General features: G+C 36.7%; 1 protein-coding gene across 1 annotated transcript; it reads left to right on the forward strand.

Moving 5' to 3' along the window:
* The first annotated feature begins 4,910 nt into the window (after positions 1-4,910).
* On the forward strand, positions 4,911-6,968 carry LOC149529831 (uncharacterized). Its single transcript, XM_089809215.1, has one exon. The coding sequence runs from the start codon at positions 4,939-4,941 to the stop codon at positions 6,001-6,003; it is 1,065 nt and encodes a 354-aa protein (XP_089665341.1). The 5' UTR covers positions 4,911-4,938; the 3' UTR covers positions 6,004-6,968.
* The last annotated feature ends 16,663 nt before the right edge of the window (positions 6,969-23,631 follow it).

The following is a 23,631-nucleotide window of genomic DNA, read 5'->3' on the forward strand; positions in this document are numbered from 1 at the left end:
CATTGGAATAGGAGGTGGTGGGAGCAAGGACAATGCGACCAAACACATCATGATAGGATTGGTACTTCATGCTTTGATGATGAGTTTGATGGGGATGGGGTCTTGCATATGGATGAACACGGAAGCTCATGGTTGGATTTGGATTAAGCACAGATTTTGGATTGGCTGATGAAAGATTTCCTAGGGAGAGTCAAAGTTGTATGACAGACCTAAGGAGGATTGGCTGGAGATTTTTGGCTTTCTTGTGGGTGGAAGACTTCAAGGGTATGTTATCAAAAAGTGAGAGTTTTGCTTTCCTATGTGCAGGATTCGTGGTGATTGTGTCAACTTAAGGATAGACTAGTGATCCTATGGCATGACACAAGATTGACCACTTGTGGATCCCAACCTTTAGCTCAAGGTGATGAGGGATACAAGTGACAAAGCTGGATTACCCTAGACAATGCTCTGTCAAAGGGATAACCTTGGTGAGATTGGTTGATTGGTAGGATTGATTGGATAGCAAAATCTAGCAAAGTGACAACAACTCTTTAAAGGCTTGGGTGATTTTGGATTGGGTTGCTAGCTGGCTGGGGGGATGATTTGGATGGACTTTGGATTTGGGATTGTTCTAAGGCAAAGAACTAGATAGATTCGGTTGCATCAGGGGAGCTTGGATGATTTTCTGATAAGGCAGTGACTACACTAAGTATGCCTTGAGTTGGGAGATTTCTGCTTTTCTGGGATTTCAACCAAAATTGGCAAACATTCATTCAAAAGCTATGAATAAACAAGCAGACAAAAGTTTTGAGCAAGCACATCAAACACACCAACATCTTAGGAAGCTTTCTACAAGGATGAAAGTTAGTTTAGCTAGGGAGTCCTCGATATACACAAGGTACGTGAGGCCCAAATCCGTAGATGAAACCAAAAAGATGTCACACATCCGAGAGGAGCGGTAACCCACTTCTCCTCTTTCACTTCTCAAGGGTATAAAGTTCCTTGAGGCTTAGCCCAAGTGACAAAATTTTGATCCCAAGAGAGGTGTCTTTGGATTCACCTCCCGATCTTTATACTCCACCAGAATGCTGGAGTTGAGGTCATCCCAAGGGGTGATGAAATCCCCAAGCATGCCTCCTAAAAAGTGTAAAACAAGACCACATACATAATTTTGTGATACTTATTCAACCCCCTCTCCCAATAATCTAGCACCTTGGATGTATTATCAAAATTTAAATAGAAACAATAGGAATGCATAATAAATAACATATTTGGATGTATTCTAGTGATGTACATAGTCTTGGAGTTATTGTTGTTGAGACCTCAATCACCACTTCATTTATCACCTATGTTGATTTGCATTATCTCTTTTCTAGAGAGGTGTTCAATCCTATGAGGTTTTCTCCTTTTATAATTTTCCATATATTAGTTACATTACATTGTACATGGGTTCCTGACATAAACTAGTTTCCATGTCCCATAATGCATCCCACATTGTATGTTTCTCTCTAAGTAACAATTAATTGGGGGAAGGTGGGGGGTGGGGGGGCAAGGTAAACTAATATTTACCCATCTTGATTAAGTTTGACTTAAGCACTATTTTCCATTTCTACAAGGTTGGCTAAAATTTAATAGTACTTTCTTATTTACCTAGATTACTAGTTGTGCTAAGTATTTGGAAAGTAGTTGTACCTACCCTCACTTCTCCTTGGTGCTCCCATATTCTCTCTTGCCTATATAAGGAAAGATAAGGCACATTTGTAAAACATCTAAATATCATATATTTTCTTAGTAATTTATTTCTTTTCTATGGTTGTGGAAGTTGTATTAGTTGTTATCCTAGTTCGGAGTTCATAACTCTAACAATCACTAATAGAATATACATGTATCCATTTTAAGAAAACACTATACTTTATGCTCCCTACTCTATGGATTAAGGTAACCATATCTAAAATATCATCCTTTAAATAGGTTCATTGCAAGTTCATAAAGATATTCGAGCTTCCCCTTTTCATCATTTATCAACCAATGTTTTCTCGTGCTTATTACAAATGAATCAATTTTTTTCAACTAAATCATCCCATCCTTTTACGAATGAGATGTTTACAAATAAATCCTACAAGGGAAACTTAAAAGCGCAATCATCATTATATCTTCATCCAATTTTGCAAGCACATTCTGTTCACTATCCCTTTCTTTGCCTCATCTTTATTATATAGTTCTTTATAAAAATTGGGGCCAAATCTAAACATGGAACAATTGGTACAAACCATGAAGATGAGAAAGTCCACTTGAGAATGTCATGTTTTCTATATCAAACCTAGGATTTTCATTTATTCATTTCCAAGAATCCTTCAAAGGAGTGTTCCATATTTTTTTATCCTTGATTCTAAGCAAGTCATTTAGAATTATGGGCTCTATGATGTATCCATGGTATGTATTCTTTGATTTTGAAATAATTTAATAACCTCAAGATTGTGTGCTTGATAATTTCTAGCGAAAAACTATATAATATGAATGAGGATGAATGCTTCAAGCCAATTTGATATTTTTTTAATACAAGATTCATCCAAATTTTCTTAAGGAGAAAATATATATTAAGGGTGAGGATGAATTCTTCAAGCCAATTTGCTATTCATGAAGTACAATATACATCATTATTTCTTTAGAAGATTATGAAAATGCTCAAGCAATAGTTATATTATTAAATTTCTACCCTAAAAATGAATATCTTATATTTGACAACAATGACACACATAATGGCTTCATTATGTACTTTTTTCATTGCTTATGGCTTAAAATTAAACATAAAAACATGAATCCAAAACCACTATTTTCTCTCATAAATAAACATGATTTAAATGATAAGAAAAATGATCTAAATTTATTAAAGGCTTGTTTGGTTGCTAGAATAGGAAGAGAAAATTGGATTATGTTCTATATTCATTGTTTGGTACGCTCAATCAGAATTGGGAATAGGACGACATATTCCAATTTTGCCCCTAAAATGAACATATGTGTATGCCAAAAAATATATGTTATTGGAATAGGCCATTCCTATTCCCAATCTGATTTTTTTTTAAAACTTTTTTTGACATTTTTATTATTATATCTATTTGTTTAAAAAAATGAAATAAATTATATTTCTCATTAAGTTCAATGAATAAAATGAAAATGAAAATAAATTAACCTTTTTACCATTATTGAACAAATTAACCAAAAAACAAAAAAACTTAAGGGAAATATTTTTAAAAATACAAAACTTAACCTTATTCCTATTCCATTTTTGTACAACCAAACAATGGATTAACATATTCCTAATTGAATTCCAAGTGAATCTATTCCCATTCCATTTTTCTATTCGAATTTTCAATTCCTATGCTAGCAACCAAATGGGCCCTAAAGGAATAATATATTGATGATCAGGGGAATATCAAAATCATTGAATGTCATTTTCTCTATGTAGATAGCCTAAAACTATAAGACATGGAAACAAATTAAAATTAGTTCTTTAAAAAAAAAGATGAAGTCGAAAGCCCATTTGATGGAATTGGTGAAGAAAAGCTTAATTCCAAATCATCAAATGGTGTATGTGATAGTGAGCCTTTCCATCTTCAACTTTTGCAATCCATTTTTCCTCTATATAAGATAATGATGAGCTCCTCGCAATTTCTTAATAGTCTCCTTAGGTCATACTAAGAACCAATAATCGAAATATAAAGATGCAATTGATTATAGTTGCTTACACTTTTCATCCTTATGATGCTTTATAGTTGCTTGCACTTTTCATTGTGATGATGCATGTATAGTGTGATCCAAACATTGATGTGAAAAAAAATACACTCTAAAATAAAACATCTAGACTCTAGTGCCTTTGAAATAAGTTCCTTTTAAATGACCAAAATGAAAAAAGAGGGAAGGAAGGTGAAGGGTGTGAGGAAAGATGAATCCAAAAACATAGAAGAAAAAAATAAAATAAATAAAAATAAAATAAATAAAAATGTATGATAAGTGAAGTAAATATTGTTTTATAATCTATTACAAACAAGGCATACATACCCTATCCTAGTGGAATTTCAACTTGTGACCTCTCTTTCAAAAACATGATGAATCACCATTAGACCACTGAAGAAGATTAGAAAATCCAAGTGGAGGTTTTGGCTAAATCGTAAACTAAAACGTAAAATAGAACAAGAAGTTTGAAAAAAACGACAGAGAATCCCGCTTGGTAGAATTTACATTTTAGTTTACAAAATTGAACAGTCCCAAAAGATCCGACGAAGTGACAATGACGGAGGCGCCATAATCATTGCGATTTGCCAGGCAAAGCCAGCAATAATAATAATTAGTGATATCCTCAAAATTATCGCACTCCCCAACCAGTCGCTTCATTTGTTCGTAATCCACTTCTGAAATCCCACCATTAACATTTTCAACCTCGTGGGCGTTCCTGTCCTTAATTTGACTGCTGCATTACCGTATACCAAGATTTATATCGTACAATGGAGTCATCCTTGAGACGAAGATTGGAGTGGAATGCAAAAAGAGATATTTTGTCAGGCCGTCAAAGTTAGGATGTGCGGGCCAAGGTGAACGCGGGTTCGACGCACATTGACAGCCAATTCTGTCCAGGCTTTCACTACCTGAGCGCACGTTTCTAAATTGAAGGGGTCGGATTGATTCCAGAGATGAAGGGTGCGATGCAAATGAGGGGTGTGTTGAAGCCGTAGTTCACCTTTTGTACCGCACTAGGTCCCGCTCGCCGGGAAATGCATAGCCTCACGTTTTAATCACAGAAGGAGGCGCTTTCGCTTTGATCATCCAGCCGCATCACAGCTGGTTAAAGAATGCGCGTCTACGACGGGGGTCATCTCGCGGGTTGAAGCCAATATTAAATAAAAGCAAACCCTAACTCATTCAAAGTTATGACTAAAATACTAAACTTAACTAACGGTCAATATGGTTCAATCTCCTCATTGCTTTTACTCTGACTTTTTGCTCCAAAATGTTTCCCCCCAAAATGAAGTCTTCACCATTGACGGATCCTATGATCCCAGTCTCACCAAATCCTGTTCGTATGCTCGGCGCAAGAAATTGAAATCCGACGACACATTTGCATTCAGCTGCGAATTCGCCCATGAATTCAGCTGTGAATCCAGGGATGAATTCAGCCATGAAATTTACTGCAAATTTGTGTGCGGTGAATCGAGCGAAGAGAAAGGCGGCGATGGATCTCCGTCGAGAAGCGGCCCGACTCAGGAATTGGAAGATCGTGGCGGAGGAGAAGGAGGAGCGGGAGGAGGAGCTGGGGCTGCTGAAGGCGGCGGAGCTTCTTCTTCGCCTTCGGTAGAAGAAGAGGAGCATCAGCAGCAGCAGCAGCAGCAACAGGAGAGAGGAGGAACAAGAAGAGGAAGAGGAGGAGGGAGAAGAGGCGGAGAAAGCAGGCATCCGGTATACAGAGGAGTAAGAAAGCGGCATGGCGATCGCTGGGTTTCTGAGATTCGAGAGCCCGGGAAAAAGTCTCGGATTTGGCTCGGAACATTCCCTACCCCTGAAATGGCCGCCCGTGCTTACGATACGGCTGCATTTAACCTAAAGAAACCCTACGCTTTCTTGAATTTCCCCGAATCTGTCTCCTCGCTTCCATTACTGCCGCTCTCTTCTTCTCCCAAGCAAATTCAGGAAGCTGCGGCCTCGGCAGCAGCTTCTTTTGAGGCCAGAAGCCCTCCCGCTGGAGGAGGAGGCCTTGTTCCGACTGCGCACCACGGGGAATCTTCATCTTCTTCCCCTTCGGCAGCCGCTACCATGGCAATGTCCACTGAAGGCATGCAGCAGCTCACTATTTCCGCTGCTCCTCCAACGCCGCCCTCTTATTTCGACGAAGATATGTTCTTTGACATGCCTAATGTGCTCACGGACATGGCCGAGGGTCTCATGATGTCGCCGCCTTTGCTCAATCATGGAAGCTTGAACGGAAATAATCATGACTATTCCATCCCCGAGCCTTCCCTCTGGGATGCTTGAAAGCTTTTTGTCTTTAAATGCCGCCTCCCCTGCTCATTCTGCTCCCTGTTACTTGTATCCTATATAAATATTCCAGCGCAAATTTAAGTTTGAGAAGATGCTTGAATCGAAATTTGAAGTACCTAATTCCCGAAAGCTTTTTGCCTTTAAATGCTTCCTCCCCTGCTCATTCTGCTCCCTTTCACGTGTATCCTAAACACATATACCAGCGCAAATTCAAGTTAGAGAAGATGCTTGAATCGAGATTTGAAGTACCTAATTCTCGAAAGCTCTTTGCCTTTAAACGCTTAGTCTGCTGCTCATTCTGCTCCATTTTACTTGTATCCTTATAGACACACATACCAGCGCAAATGTATCTTAGAGAAGATGCTTGAATCGAAATTTGAAGTACCTAATTCTCGTTTTAACCGCCTGTAAATAATTCCGCCTTTTCATCCAACGGAATACGGAATAACTTTCTGTCAAATTACGGAAGAAAATCCGCTCCAAACCCGAAGCAATGGAAATAAATTTCCAGATGCTTTGCTCTCTCACTGTTTCCGTGGATCTGCTCTCGACAGAATGATTTACCTGAGCAGAGTTGCATCTCGAATTTGATCTCTATGTATTTTTCTTAATTTTTAGTTAATTTCAACGATTGAGATTTAGGAACATTCAGGAAGAAAATTGGCTTCAAACACGAAGCGAGGCCTTGGGAAAATTTCAGGTTGCTCCGTTCTGTCACTGCTTCCATGGATTTTCTCTCAACATAATACTTTGATCAGAGTTCTATATCAGATTTGATCTTTCTCTTCATTATGTATATACAAATATCGATTTTCAGTTGAGATTCAACTACATTTTCTGAAGTTACAGAAGAAAATCCGCTCCAATCAGTCAGTTGCTGTGGTCTGTAATTACTTCCATGGATTTTCTTTGGCCAGAATACTTTGTTTGAGGAAAATTCAAATGTGGTATTTCCGTTATTTTTTACTTTTTTCGTTTTCTGTTAATTTGAACGCTTAAGAATGAAGGTACATTTGTCAAATTGGGATGCGAACTTGGAAATGGGTCCTCTTTTTATTAAAAGCCCGTCGAAAAATGGAAACGGATGGCCCCACCCAACGACAACAAAAAGAATATGATAGTAAAAAGCAAGTACCATTTAAAAAGTCTCCACTGATTGATTTCTTGAAAGCAATTATAACTGAATCAGCTGCATTCATCCTATTTTAATAGAAAACAAGCTTCGGATAATATTTTAAAAGTATTTTAAAAATAACTATTTTTTTAACAATAGCTATTCATCCTTCGAACATGTTGGTTGTTGATAATAAAATGTAGATTTATTAAAGTTTATAAAGTTTGATTAAGGGAATTGGGAATATGTTGATAAGATACTATCTAGTATTTGTGAGTTGAGGGAGATTGGATCTAGAGTTTTATATTGAAAAATATAACAAATCTTTTTTTTATTGATTTTAAAGCTATTGTTTTCTTATTTTTTATTTTTAGTTTTAATAAAGGTTTTGTTCTTTGGTATATACTTTCTAAAGACCTTCTTAATAAGTATAATACACACACATTTTAGTTTCATAGTTTATTCAATTAAAGCTACCAAACATCAACATTCCCTTTTAGTTGGGGAGGATAAACACATGATAATATTATACCATTGGTAATATTAGGAATGACAAATTTTAGGGATATATTTGGTTAGAAGATATCAACCATTTTGATATCACATTTGATATCACGTTTATTTGTCTTCTAGAATATCAACACATGATATTCACTAAATACTCTAAGTAACATTTTGATATCACATTTGATATCATGAGTATTGGTCTTCCAAAATATAAACACATGATATTCACCAACTGTTAGGAATAAGGTGTCTCAACCTTGTATAATTCCTATTCTTATTATTATTTGTTTTGTAAAATGTATTTTTGCAAATAATATGTAAATGTGAGTGTACATGTCTAGTTGGCATGTTGATCACTTACATGTGTTGGCATCTTGAAGTGTGTGAAGGAGATCATGGCTAAAATGGTTATGACGGATTCCTATGACGCGTAAGAGCTATTTAAGGAATGAGCTATGACAGGTGTAAGAGCATCTTATGACATGAGGCCTATTTGGGCGCCCAAGAATGAGTGGTTGGTGTGTGTAAGAGAATATGCCAAAAATAGTTTGGTATGACGGATTCCCTTACACTTCTCTTGTGACCGCTATTTTTGGCAGATTCTATGACAAGTTGTCATTGTCTATTCAAGGGATGGACGCCCTTTTCTTGGTATTGCATGTACATGTGGCATTGTGCATGGTTTTTGGTGGTTGAGCCATGAAAAACGCCCAATTCCATTATGGGCATTTTGTTGGGTCTTAAGATGTTCATAAAAGGAGTATTGCATGTTGTAATGCAAAAGTACTGTGAGAGTGAGAGATGTGAGAGTGAGAGATGAGAAGATATTTGCACAGGGTTATGTTGCCGGATTTTCTCTAGAATGGAGCAAGATGTAAATCTTCATGTGAAGGATGAAAATGTATTGTAACTTGTTACTGAATAATACATTAGCTTGATGGTTTGGAGGGTGGGGTTTTTTACCTGGAAAGGTTTTCCCCACGTATATCTGTGTTCTCTATTATGTCTCATTCTTCTAGTTCTATGATTGTAGAATAATAATCTGTATGTCGTAATGCTACTGAATTTTGTTTAGATCAGTAAATTGCAATCACTTTCCTTTAAGGTTTTAATTGTGGAAAATCAACTATGTCTATTTCCGCTTTTATGGCATAGTAGTATGCACTTGTATTTGCTGACTAGATGTTGTACAAGGAACTATTGCATACAGGATGTGCATACTGATCTCAGATGGTAATTTCTGGGATGCTCTCATTTCCCTTCACCAACTACTTAAATAAGGTTTGATATCACATCTAATATCATGAGTATTGGTCTTCCAGAATATCAACACATGATATTCACCAAGTACTCAATAAGATTTTGATATCACATCGGATATTACGAGTATTGGATATCAACATTCGATATTCATTAAGTACTCAAAAAGTTTTGATATCACACCTAATATCATAAGTATTGGTCTCCCAGAATATCAACATATGCTATTCACCAAATACTCTTTGAGTAATGGTCTTCTACAATGCTAGATGCAAGACATTCACCAAATACTGTGAGTAATGGCCTTCAAAATATCAAGTTGCATGATATTCACCAAGTACTTTGTGTAATGACACTCTAGAACATCAATTTGCATAACATTCACCATGTACTCAAAAAATATTTATAAGGCATGTGCATGTGCATTCTCATATTGGTGCAAGAGCGCCTTAATCAAGCTCCCTAAGATTTAGTTCTTCATTTTGGTTTTGGCATGTACTATAGTGCCTCTCCCATTTGACTTCTGTAAGTCATCTTGATGGATGCAACCTTGCTGATCTTTTGTTGAGATGGATCATGATTGTGACCTTGAGTGGTCTACATCGTCGAGGCGTTTGGATTTATGTTTTTGTATCAGTTACTTTGATTATTCTTTTGACTGATCTTTGAGTTTATGATGTGATTTATGGTTCACTAATGTTTGTGCCAGTGGTTGCCAGGATCGATGTGGTATCATGAGGTTGTTCCATGATTACCTTGAGATGTGTGCAGAGATTGCACTGTGTACTATTACTGTGCTACACTGGACTAGGTTCCTGTAGTAGTGGTTAGTCATGTTTATGACTATGGTTGTTTATGTGTTTTAAATGCCTTATAATGCAGAGTAATCAATCATTACTTAAAGCTTAAGTAATTAGAAATGGATTATTCATGTTGGATTATTTGGTTATGTGCTACGAACATTTGCCTTGTTTTATTTTGATCTGAGAGATATCTGTTCTTATGTGATGTTTTACATTTGAGACGACCCAAGGGTCAGATGTTACACTTTGATTTCAGTATCATAGATATTAGACTACTATGTTGTTCAGTTAATCATATTGCATGATGATGCCATTTTGAGATGACAGTGTGTTTTATGATGATAATTAGTTATCTAGTATTTGGACATACCTCTGATTATGTTATGTGATGGATTTAATGCTATGGTTATTTACTTCATTCTTGCATTGTTATGCTTTATGCGAACATGAGTGATGTAAATAGATTATTTTAATATAATTAAATAAATGGTTAAATTAGGTGATTTAATGCATTTATTGCTTCAGCTATGTTATTATATGCAATTGCACTTGATCGTGTTGTTTAGTGTGCAAGATTTATATCCCTGGTAGTGGCACATGGAGTTATTGATTCAGCATTTCATATTTTACCAATGTCGTCCTTATATAGTCAACGTATCCTTGATTAAATGTTTAATTTAAACCTTTTAGTGATTATTAAATCCGAACTCATTTGCATTTGTGTTAGACCAGTGAATTTGTTTGTGCATTTAGAGTTTCGCATTGTCGCGAAAGTGGTTAAGGAGATTTCTATGTTTATGGGTTTTCGGGCTTTTAATTGATTTATTTTAATATCTGGCAGCTTGTCCATAGATGAATTCCTATTTATAAGAATAGCCTGTTTTCGTTTGGGTCAATTCAGGGTTTAACTAGGTTGGCTGGTTATTTTCCCTAATCGATTATTCACTCAAAAAGTGAATAAGTATCCAAAAAGGAATTTAATTCCTCACTTCTCACTTTTGAATTAGAAAGTTGGAGAGTAAAACCCAAAACCCTCTTCATAAAGATTTATTGTTTTGTTCGTTGTGGGAGCTACGGGCGTGGGATCGTCGCGAGGTTGAGCTCATTGGATCCAGATCAGGGAAACCTTGGATTGCCGCAATTTTCAGCTACTTCTATAGGATATTTATTTAATGGTTCAAATTCTCGTTGCCCTTTTGGCTGTGAGGTAGGGCTTTCCTGTTTTATTGTTTATGCTCCATTTCTGCTTCTGTTTTTGGTAGCCTTTTGTTTAGAGGCTGAGAACTAGTGTTCCCCTCTGTTTCTGTATGTTAGTTCTACCCAATTGGGCAAGTATGAACATTTCCCTATTTTTCGGGATGAGCTTTTGGGTTTTTACGCCGTTATGTTGGCCGTTTTTGCATACGGTGTCTGATTCCATTTATTTTTGGATTTTTGGGGTTTTGGTTCCCAAAGGTCAAATGGGTTTTGATTTTGAAAGTTTTCCAAATTTTGAGATTTTTACCTTGTTTTGCGTGCCACCCTATTTTCTTAGGTTTTCTTAGCACAATGTGGGTTGTGGACCTTGATGATCTGTTTGGACATTAGTCAAACCACTATTGCACTTTTATGTTACATTGGGATGCGTGTTGCACCCGTACTCCCGACGTTGTGTTCGGTTGAGTGATTTTATACCTATTGTCATTGTTTCTTTTAGACCTTTGCTTTTGTTTCGTGAACATCAAGATTTGTGTAGAATCCATACTCTTGGATTGAGGCCAGTGGAGTGAGTTCATGACTTTTGGTCTTGTTGCATCATTGGGATTTGTGTAGAATCCATACTTTCGGATTGAGGCCGGTTGAGTGGTTTTATGATGTATGGTTTTATTGGCTTTGGGATTTGTGTAGAACCCATCCTTCCTGTGTTGCTTTCAGTTGGGTGTTTTCTTTGCATTGTGTTCTCATTCCTGTCCTTGTGTTATGATCTTCGTGATGGTAGTGTGCCACACATGAGTATGTGCAGGTACATTTGTTGGGTGACTTGTGAGGCCCGATCTTTCGTGGTACTTTCGAAAGTTATGATCATTGGGGTTGGGATGGGAGTATGCATGCCCACGGGCACTTGTTGTAGGACGAGCATGGGTAGAGTAGGGTAGCATATGGAGGGGGCTTCTATCTCGCAGCTCGGTGTTCATGGCACCGGAGGTTGGCAGAGGGAGCTTTATATAAGTGATAACTAAATAAAATGTGTGAATGATAATAAAACTTAAGTTAATAAAATGGTACTTTTGTGTATTGGCCTTCCATTGAGGGAGTTGAGCTACACATATCCGAGCTTGGGCTTTTGGATGCCAAGTGACTCTCCATGATGTCAGCCCCTACTTAGTAGCTTTTTGAGTGTCTGACCAGGACCTGTACTCCTTGCATTGTCTTAGGTTCTTGGTTGCAACCATCATATTGTCTGGCATGAGTGTTAGCCTTGGATGTTGTTTTGAGTGTTTGTGGTTGGATCTTTATCTCCATCAGCATAGCGGGTGTGGACCTACGGCTTTCACGTGGTTGGGAGGCATAGCTACCTTCACCACTGCTAGGGACCGGTGTACAGAGACGGTCTTTTGTCCTAGTGCAACCGTTGCTGGATGTTTTCACTTGGTACTTTGGGTTTCGAAGTATGCTTTCTTGTGATTTATGCTTTCATTGGAATGCTTGGATATCATGTTTAGATGATGTTAGTTTACTTGACGCATTCCCATATTATGATGTTTAGCATATGATTAGATGATGTGAATTGATGTAGTGGCATATCTATTGCTTATTGATGTTTAGCATGTGATAGGTGATGTTATCTACTGTAAGATTATCTTATGCTTTTCTACTAGCATGTTCAATTTTCTTATGCTTATATTGTAGCATGTTTAGTAGTGACGTCCCTATTATGACAGTATTGATGATCAGATCGGTTACTTGGGATGTTATGCGCGAGGGATGGCTAGGATCCATGATGGTTTTATGATGCTATTGACGGTTGGGAGGAACTGCGTACTTAGTTTGTTTGTTTAGTTCATTGCGATGTTGCTTATGTTCATTGTGATGTTCCTTCCGTTCTTTTCTACTATAGTTTTAGATGGATAGATGTATCTCCTTCTTGAGCTTGGCATCTTGTTGATTTTGCACTCGAGTGTTCACTCCTCGATCTATGTGGATCCGATACTCCCCGGTGTGGAGGTTTTTATCTTTGTTTTAGCTTGTTGTTTGTCCTTAGAGTTTTCTTTCTTTTTCCATGGGCGACCATGTGTTAGCATGGTGCGATACAATATAGTGTCGCACGCCCATTTGAGGAATGTCGTACGATACTTTAAAGTATCTCACACCCTTAGAAGAAATGTCATACAATACACTTCTAGTATCACATGCCCTTTGGAGAAGTATCGCCCAACCCCTTATTGTATCGCCCTCCTTCTAGAGAACTGTCACACGACACTGGTAAAGTATCGCACAGTGCTGATAAAGTGTCGCACGGTTTTTATGAAACCTGCGCAGGTGGGCAGTGGGCACTTTTCGGTCATATCTGAACTTTTTAGGGATGGTTCTGGGTACCCTCTTAGGTGTTCTTCAATTCCTTGGTGTTGCTTTTTTATTTTCATGTGTTTCTATAGTCAGTCTCTTGGGGTTTAAAATATATCGTTTAAGTATAAATTCTTTATACTTAATATATATTATAATATATGCGAAAAATCTTTTGAGATAGGTTTCAAACCTCTCGGAGACAAGTTATGGATTCTAGGAAATTTCAGGGCTTCATAAAGCCAGACTTAGCCAATTTTCAGGGCTTCAGGATTTCAGGCTTAGCCAAGTTTCAGGATTTTGTATTTTACCCTAGCTTGGTGTTTTGTTGATGACTGGTTGTTTCTTGAGCCCTCATCTTGTTTGTGGTAGTTGTTGGCTTTTGTTCGCGTGTGTCAGTTTGGTAGTGGCGTTCGTAGATCTGTTGGTTGCTGGGATTGTGGTGAAGTCTTCTGTTGCGATCTTTGTGATCCCTGTATGATGTTGTCATGTGCATTCATACTTGTAAAAAAAAAATTATTGGCTTGTATTTCATCCTTTTTTCCAAGGATCTCCGGGCGGGGCATTACATGTACTGATTCTAGCAAAGTCCGGAGGGTGAGTTTGGGCCTTGCTAGGTCTTTTCTTTGTTCAAGTTGGTTCCTAGATGAAGCTTCTATTCTAGGTGATTTTGGTTTAATTGTTTAAGTGTTGTTTGTATTAGGGGTCATGGGTCTAGGACCATAAAGCATAAGGAAGATGTAGATTTTAACCTATATTTTCCTCCATGATGTGTTTACATCCTATTGCATGGATTGAAGATCCTACATGTCATTTGGAGCAAGAAAGGGAAAAGATGTCAAAAAGGAAAGAATGGAAAAAATCATGCAAATTTATGTCCTAAAGGCTAAATAATGCCTAGACACCATTAATGGATCATAATGGATAGGTTTGTAAGTTCCCAAGTGAAGGAAAGAAAAGTTGCTCACAGATGTAAAAAGCTATCAAAGTTGTGCAATTTTTTGAAAAGTTGCTTGACAACTTTTTGACAAGAAAAGTTGCATAATGAAAGAAAGGAAATGATGGTTATTCCAACTATCTACAACCTCTTGGGGAACTTATAAAATCATGAAGGAAACCCATCCCAAGGGTTCAAAATTGTAATAAAAAAAAAATGCATGTGAAAACACGAATTAAAGTCCAATTTTTAACACATTTTGAGTTTCTTGGCTTCCTATATGGAATAATGGATTGAAATACTCATTCTAGTGTTGGATTCTTATTTATGTTATTATGGTACTTTTCCTTTTAGATTGGAAGTTTGTAGGTGCTCATTCAAGTAGATTTTGAATTTCATTTGTAAATACTTTATGTCCTGGTCTAGTTTTGACCATCTGTGCAAGAATGGCTTCCCCATGAGTTCCTATTGTGAGTTCTTCATGAATTTAGGAAAAATTGGAGTAGAGCCAATGTACATAATTTTTGGGGCCTTGGAGAGTTGTTTGAGAAATTCAAATGTGATGCCCTAGGCAAGTCCTTGATACTTGGCTAGGTAATCACAATATTGGTAGGAAGGTTTTGGGGTTTGAATGTGAAGGATACTTCAAACCAAGAGTTACAAAAGGAGGAGGGGTGATTGATGTCACTATATGCCAAAGGAGAAGGTATCATAAAATTTTTTTTTGAGGGAATGATCATTACCCTAGTCAACCCTATCATCTTTATTATGAAACCCTTAATTATAGGCATAAAAATTGCTTTTAGGTGTACGGATGGCTTGGAGACCTAAGACCCACAAAATCCTTGAGGTTTTCCAAAAGGGTACTTGAATCTAAGGTCTTTTTGTCTTCTTGTTCAAATAAAAATGGAATTAAAACCCAAGTAGGAGGGCTAATTCAATTATGCCCAATTGGTGCAACTTGGGTAGCTTTGCAAAGATCAATAGAAAACCCTATTGGTTTTGAGTCCAGAAGGTTGGATGATGTCCAGCACTTAGTAAGGGAACCCCTTACTCCTTACAGTGGCAAGAATGGTGAAGATAGATTAAAAAAATTGTAATTGACAAAGTGGCTTTAAGAGGCATTGATGAGTCCAAGAGGTAATTCCATTGGTGTATCTAGGTAGGGAGTAGTTAGAGGATAGGGTAGAGATCCTCTAGGGATTAGAGTATCAAAGAAAACACTAATAGGCTAAGAGAAAGCCTAAGAAATTCCTTGAGAAGATAAGGACTAAGCAAGCTACCTACCTTGTCTTACATCGGAGTGGTATTAGAGAAAGAATATTTGGGTTTGTGGTTAGATGTTTTAGACTACAGAGTTAATTGGAGAATCAAATATGGTGACCAATGTAGAATTGGCCAAAGAGATGGGTGAACACAAGGAGAGGAATAGAATCCTTGAAGAATCCCTAGAAGAAATGAAAACCAAATTGGAAGAAGTTGGTGAGACAGCTAAGAAGAAAGACCAAGAATGTGAGAGTAGCAGTAAGGGTATAGAAAAAATGGATGAGGAAGATCTTATTTCTGAACCAAACTATCCTATAATGAAGATCCATCCCTAAAATCCATAAAATCATTAGGTGGAAAGGACCTAGAAGGAGTTCCTTTATTCAGTGAGGAGATGGACCTTGAATTGGTGATGGAATGGATTGAAGTGATGGAGAATCACTTTGAGTGTGAAGGGGTAAGTGAAGCATAAAGAGTTAAGGTGGCCATGTCTAAGCTAAGGGGATTAGCCCTAACATGGTGGAAGTACCTTCGAGAAGAGATGGAAAAAGTGGAAAAGAAGCTCATTGCAAATTCAAAATCCATGGTAACAAAGATGAAGGAATAATACTTACAAGAGGACTATTCAATTACACAAGAATAGGAAAAGTTTGAAATAAAAAGGCATGGATGTGGCAACTTACACTGAAGACTTTCAGAAGTTGTGTTTAAGGTCAAGAGTACAAGAAGATAAACCTATCAAAGTAGCTAGGTATCTAGGAGGTTTGAAATGGAATATACAAGAAGAGGTCAACCTATGGACTCCTACAACAGTCCATAAATGCTTCCAACTTTCTTTCAAAGTGGAAGAGAAGAATAAGAAGAAGGAAGACTCAAACTTCAAAGGTAGACGTAAGGGCATAGATGGAAGAGGTCAAAGGGCTATGGTGGAAGAGGATCAGATTCTAGGTCACAAGGAGAAAATAAGGTTACTAAACAACAAGAAGGAAGTCTAGGAAGAGGAGGTTTCAACAGGGGTAGAAGCTCTGACACTAGTTTGAGAGGAAGGAGCAACAACCAAGGGAGAGGATCTTACTTTTCCACCATGAAGTGCTATCATTGTAATCATCTAGGACATCATGCATATAAATGCCCTAAAAAAGGCTTAACTTCCCAAGGAAACACAAAAAGAGTCAACTATGTGCAAGAAGAATCTAGTAGCAACAATAAGCACTCTGAGGTACCCTAGAATCAGAGGAAGGGGATAACTTGATGATAAGGAAAATATTGATTAAGGAGACAATCAAAGAATAACCAAGTCAAAGAAGAACTCTCTTGAGGATAAAATGAAAAATCATGGGAAAGGTGTGTAGAGTCATCATTGACTCAGGCTCAATTGACAACATAATCAGTGAAGAGGCAATCAGCAAGTTGAAGCTAAAAAGAATTACACATGCTAACCCATACAAGGTCACCTGGCTCAATAAAGGACAACATATTCTTGTTGGAGAGAAAGCATGGGTAGAGTTCACCATAAGGAGATATGAGAATAAGGTTTTATGTGATATTCTTCCCATGGATGCATGCCACCTTCTACTTGGAAGGCCATGGCAATTTGATAACCAAGCCATACATGATGGAACCAAAAGTGCCTACTTATTCAAGAAAAATGAGGTCACTTTCAAGATCCAATCCTTACTAGAAGAAGGAGAGTTAAATACCACAAGCCCAAGTGTAATCATGGTTGGTGAGAAGGATTTCTTGAAGACCCTAGAGGAAGGAGATGGAGTTGGGTTTGCATTAGTTTTGAAACCTAAAGATGAAACTACTACCAAAAAAATCAAAGATACCAAGGGAGGTACAATAATTACCTGAGTATAAAACTATTGTTAGTGATGGAAAACCTGCCACCCTACCTCTTAAGAGACTTGTTAGCTACCAAATAGACTTTATTCCAAGAGCTACTTACCCAAAAAAATTTCCTATAAGATGACCCTTCAACAAAATGAGGAAATTTCCAAACAAATCCAAGAGCTCCTAAACCAAGGCCGAATTTGGAAAAGCATTAGCCCATGTGTAGTCTTTATTGTTTTAGCACTCAAGAAAGGATGAACTTGGAGACTTTGTCCTAGCTCTAGAGCCATTAATAGAATCACCATTAGATATAGGTTCCCAATACCTAGAATTGAAGACCTAATGGACTATCTTGGAGAGGCAAAGTATTTCACCAAGATAGACTTGAGAAGTGGCTACCATCAAATCAAAATAAATGAGGGGGGTGAATGGAAAACACCCTTTAAGACTATAGAAGGTTTGTATGAATTGCTTGTAATGTCATTTGGCTTATCTAATGCTCTACCTACTTTTATGAGGTTGATGAACAAGGTATTGGTAGATTACATTGGTAAGTTTGTTGTTTTCTATTTAGATGGCATCTTAATTTTTGGAAAAACTAAAGAGGAGCATATCAATCATTTGCAATTTCTTTTTAAGAAATTACATGAAGAAAAGTTAATGATAAACTTGGAGAAGTGTGACTTCATGAAATAGGAGCTAGTTTATCTTAGCTTTGTTTTGTCTCAAGATACCCTCAAAATGGATCAAGAGAAGGTGGATGCCATTCTAAACTAGCCTACTCCCAAGACTACATTAGATGTAAGAAGCATACATGGTTTAGTACAATATTATAGAAGATTTATCAGACATTTCAGTAGCATATGTGCTTCTATGTTGGAGACAATCAAAGGAGGTATGAAGGCAAAGTTCTATTGGACCCCACAAGCTGATCATGGTTTTGAGATACTCAAACATAAGATAGAAGAACTACCTGCAGTAGTGCTCCCTAGCTTTGAGAAAATTTTCCAAGTAGAGTTTGATGTCAATAATGTGGCTATTGGGGTTGTTCTAAGCCAAGAAGGAAGGCCAGTGACTTTTCATAGTGAGAAGCTCAATGATGCAAAGAGGAAGTACTCTTCCTATGACCTAGAGTTGTATTCTCTAGTTCAAGCCCTAAGGAAGTGGAGGCACTATTTTCTTCCAAAAGAATTTTTTGTATACTTAGATAACCAAGCTCTCAGTTTCCTTAACTCCCAAGACAAACTCAACAACAAGCATATAAAATGGGTAGAGTACCTACAACCCTACACATTTACTAGCAAACATAAGAAGGGGGTGCAAAATAAGGTAGTTGATGCATTGAGTAGAAGAATCCTCACAATCCAAGAGGTTCAACTACAAAGCATAGGCATTGAAAGATTCAAAGACCTATATGTTAATGATGAAGATTTTGCTCAAATATACAAGGTGTGTAGGGAGTGAAAAAATAACTTTCATGGTGAGTTTTCTGATTATATATTACAAAATCACTTATGGTTTAAAAGAATTCAACTTTGTGTTCCTAGAGGGTCAATGAGGGAAAATTTAGTCAAAGAAAAGCATAATGGGGAACTTAGTGGTCATTTTGGAGTCAATAAGACTTGTGAGTTAGTCACTAGGTCCTATTTTTGGCCTAGGATGACTAAAGATATTAGACAATATGTTGAGAGTTGCATACTATGCCAAAAATCCAAGGTAACATCCTCAAATGCTAGTCTTCACCAACCACTTCCAATCTCTAGTAGGCAATTGGAGTGTATAAGTATGGATTTTGTAGCTGGTCTACCAAGGACAAGGTAGGGGTATGATAGTATTTATGTGATTGTGGATAGGTTCAATAAGATGGCCCATTTTGTGCCTTGCAAGACCATACATGATTTTTGTCATATTTCTCATTTTTTTTTCAAAGAGGTAGTTAGGATCCAGGGTCTACCTATGAGCATTTTTTCAAATAGGCATACCAAATCCATGAGCCACTTTTGGAAAACACTATGGAGAAGGCTTAGGACTAACTTGTCTTTTGGATATACCTACCATCCATAGAATGATGGCCAAATAGAGGTGACTAATATGAGTCTTGGTAACCTACTAAGGTGTCTCACAAAGGAGTATGGTCATACATGGGACCAACTCATTAGGTAGGCTAAATATTCTTACAATGATACAATGAATAGATCCACAAGTAAATGCCCTTTTGAAATAGTTTATGGTTTTCATCCTAGAGAGGTTTTTGAGTTGAGAGAGTTGAAGGATGTAGTACAAGGTAGTGGCTATGCTAAGGAATTTTCCCAATACATGAGAGAAGTCCATGAGAATATAAGGAAGACACTAGTTAAAAATTTTGACAAACTAAAACAAAAAGTGGATCCAACAAAGAGGGATGTTCAGTTTTAGATAGGGAATCTTGTGATGGTGCACCTAAATGAACATAGATTGCCAAAAGGGATACCATAAAATCTCTAGATGAGAAGGTTGGGTCCTTGCAAAATACTTGCCAAGTATGGAAACAATTCTTACAAAGTGACACTTCCCAAAGATATTGCACTATCACCCATCTTCAATGTTGTATATTTGATTTCTTACAAGGGACCCATCCCACCTGTTAATCAGAGAGTCTTCAAGAGGTCAGACAAGATGTGGTAGATCTCCACCTAACCCCTACCCTAACTCCACAAGTAGATAGGATACTAGATTCAAGGATCTACAAGAAGACTAGGAAGAAGGACTACTTATACCATCTTGTCAAATGGCTTAGCAAGGATGATGTTGATGTTACTTGAATTAGAGAGACAAACTTTAAGAGGTTAGGTATTGATTCCACCTTACCTAATCCAAGGATGGTTTAAATTTTATTTTTGGGGCGAGTATGGTGCAAGAACACCTTAATCAAGCTCCTAGGACTTAGTTCTTTATTTTGGTTTTGGCATGTACTAATTCTAGTCAAGTCAGGAAGGTAAGTTTGGGCCTTGCTAGGTCTTTTCTTTGTTCAAGTTGGTTCCTAGATGAAGTTTCCATTCTAGGAGGTTTTGGTTTGATTGTTTAAGTATTGTTTGTATTAGGGGTCATGGGTCTAGGACCATAAAGCATAAGGAAGGTGTAGGTTTTAACCTATCTTGTCCTTCATGGTTTTTTTACATCCTATTGCATGGATTGGAGATCCTACATGCCATTTGGAGCAAGAAAGGGAAAAGATGTCAAAAAGATGTAAATTGTGCAAATGTTTTCAAAAAGGAAAGAATGGAAAAAATCATGCAAATTGATATCCTAAAGGATAAATCATGCCTAGATACCACTAATGGGTCATAACGGACACGTTTGGAAGTTTCCAAGTGAAGGAAAATAAAGTTTCTCAAAGATGTGAAAAGTTGTCAAAGTTGTGCAATTTTTTGAATAGTTGCTTGACAACTTTTTGGCAAGAAAGGGGTTGATGGTTATTCCAACTACTTGCAACCTCTTGGGGAACTTATAAAACCATGAAGGAAACCCATCCCAAGGGTTGGAAGTTGTAATAACCATATTTTGTGCAAGTGAAGTTTTTGAGTTTCTTGGCTTCATGTATAGAATAATGGATTGAAATAATCATTCTAGGGTTTGATTATTATTTTTCATGTTATTACAGTACTTGCCTTTTAGATTACAAGTTTTTAGGTTCTCATTCAAGTAGGTTTTGAATTTCATTTGTAAATACTATATGTGTTGGTCTAGTTTCGACCATTTGTGCAAGAATAGCTCCTCCATGAATTCTTGACGTGAGTTCTTCATGGATTTAGGAAAAATGGGAGTAGAGCTAGTGTACATAATGTACATAGTTTTTGGGGACTTGGGGATTTGTTTGAGAAATACAAATGTGATGCCTAGGCAAGTCTTTGATACTTGGTTAGGCGATCCCAATATTGATAGGAAGGTTTTGAGGTTTGAATGTGAAGGATACTTCAAAATAGAGTTGAAGAAGGAGGAGGGATGATTGATGTCATCATATGCCAAAGGAAAAGGTATCATAATAAGTTTTGTTGAGGGAATGATCAAACCCTAGTCAACCCTATCATCTTTATTATGAAACCCTTAATGATAGGTGTAAAAATCACTTTCAGGTGTACGAATGGCTTGGAGACCTAAGACCCACAAAATCCTAGATTTTTTCCAAAAGGGTACTCGAATATAAGGTTTCTTGTCTTCCTTTTTTAGAGGGCTTATTCAATTAGGCCTAATTAGTACAACTTGGGCAGTTTTGCAAAGATCGGTAGGAATCCCTATTGTTTTTGAGTCTAGAAGGTTGGATGATGTCAAATACTTCATAAGGAAATCCTTCACTCCTTATAGTGGTAGGAATGGTGAAGAAAGATAAAACATTGTAATTGAGAAAGTAGCTTGAAGAGGCATTGATGAGTCTAAGAGGCAATTTCATTGGTGTATCTAGGTAGAGAGTAGTTAGAGGATAGGGTAGATATTCTCTAGGGATTATGGTATCAAAGAGAACCCTAATAGGCTAAGAGAAAGCCTAAGCATGTCCTTTAGAAGATAAGGACTAAGCAAGCTGCCTACCTTGTCTTACATCAGATATATGCTTACCATATAAACATCCACCATGCAAAGCATAATCTGTCATGATCTGCATAGATATCATAAGATATCCATCACAATAGAAAATTAAGTTATTGTAAGATCACCACCTTTTAATAAATTCTATAGATGAAAGTGATGATCATTTGGAAGTCGTCACTTCCTCATGATGTACTTAGGGGGTAGGCTCATTAAATCATGTAGTCATGCGCATGATACAAAAGTTTACATGAAGTAATACTCCCTCTAAAACACATCCTCTATTCACTTCTTCAAAGGGATGTGTCAGACTCCCTCTAGACATCAATCTTCTAAGCTCCTTTACCTTTGGAGAGTGTTAGACTCCCTCTAAATACAATATCAACCCTCCATTTTCCTACAATAACATCCCTAGAGAAAAGATCAAGGCAAATATAATACTCATGAATAATAAGCAATTTTGCATAGTAAAATCATTCCAATATTCAGTGCACATATTCTTCTCATAATTCTTATTTCTTTTACATATAGAAGAAATAAATTCCTTATGAATTCCCATGTATATATACATATATAAGAAATTTAAGTAAATATTTTGAAATGTGAAAGGAGAAACTTCAATAATATATTATCATAATTTATTTCCATAACCATATTATATACCCATAGATATATTATAATCATGTATGCTTACATATAAATCCATCTCAATCAATATCATAATAAATTATATTTCTATCTTGCAACATATCAATTAATTCATAAAATCTATCAATTTATTAGATCGTATTATTTATAATAATATTAGTAGACTCTCAATAGTTATCCCTACCAATATTAAATATCAATTCTATTTATTTAATAAGTAATAGTCACTCCTTAAAATAAAAAATTAAAGTGTGAACCCATACATTTCTTTTGTTATATGTATATATATTACCAACCTTAATGCGTGTTTGCATCATTCTTAATATGCCCACATGATGGCATGGTTTATTTCATTAGATAAGAAATCAAATAATATATCTCATACAAAATAATGTGAAAAGGAGACTTGAGATAGTATAACTCTTATACTTATCTTTTAATGGAGTTGGTACCCCAAGCCTTACTCTATCCATTGGTGCCCAATGTGAAAGTTGGTTTTATGTGGGTGGTTGACTAGGTGGAGCCTAGTTTGTTCCTCCCTTGAGACTGGTTGTATGCCCACATCACCCAATGTATGCTTACCAAAATTCACGTCCATTATACCTTAATAATCTACTAATGTAACTATGCATATGTGATTGTAGTGTGGTGCTAACTCAACACTCCTATGTTCAGGTTGAAATTGAAAGTATGGGATTCCACCACATATGAGGTTGCCTTTTGTGTCATCTATTTGTTAGTACTATCATCAATTTCTTTTCCCTTGATATTCACAATTCCATCTTTAGTCATATATTTAATGTTAGTTAGGTTTTGTGATTGGTGCACATTGTTAGACCAATAGTCACCCCTTATAAATTGATGACATGTATTATTGTCTACAAATGATTTACCATATCATCTATTCTATCCTTAGTCATTTTTATCTTCTTGGTGAATGATTTCTAGGTTCTATTCCTTTTTTCATTTCATCCAGAAATCAATAGTTGGATATTTAGAAGCACACTTTGATCCACAACTTTCAGAGCTAAAATAAATGTTCCTCTATGTATTTCAAGATGAGCTTTTTATATTTCCTTTCTTTTCATATCTTTACCCTAGATTCATATCTAAATTTGGATAATTATATACACATAGTACCTAGATCTATA

This window comes from Cupressus sempervirens, chromosome 11 (genome assembly GCF_028749045.1).
Source record: "Cupressus sempervirens isolate cs-2001-9-10 chromosome 11, ASM2874904v1, whole genome shotgun sequence".
Classification (NCBI taxonomy): Eukaryota; Viridiplantae; Streptophyta; class Pinopsida; order Cupressales; family Cupressaceae; genus Cupressus; species Cupressus sempervirens.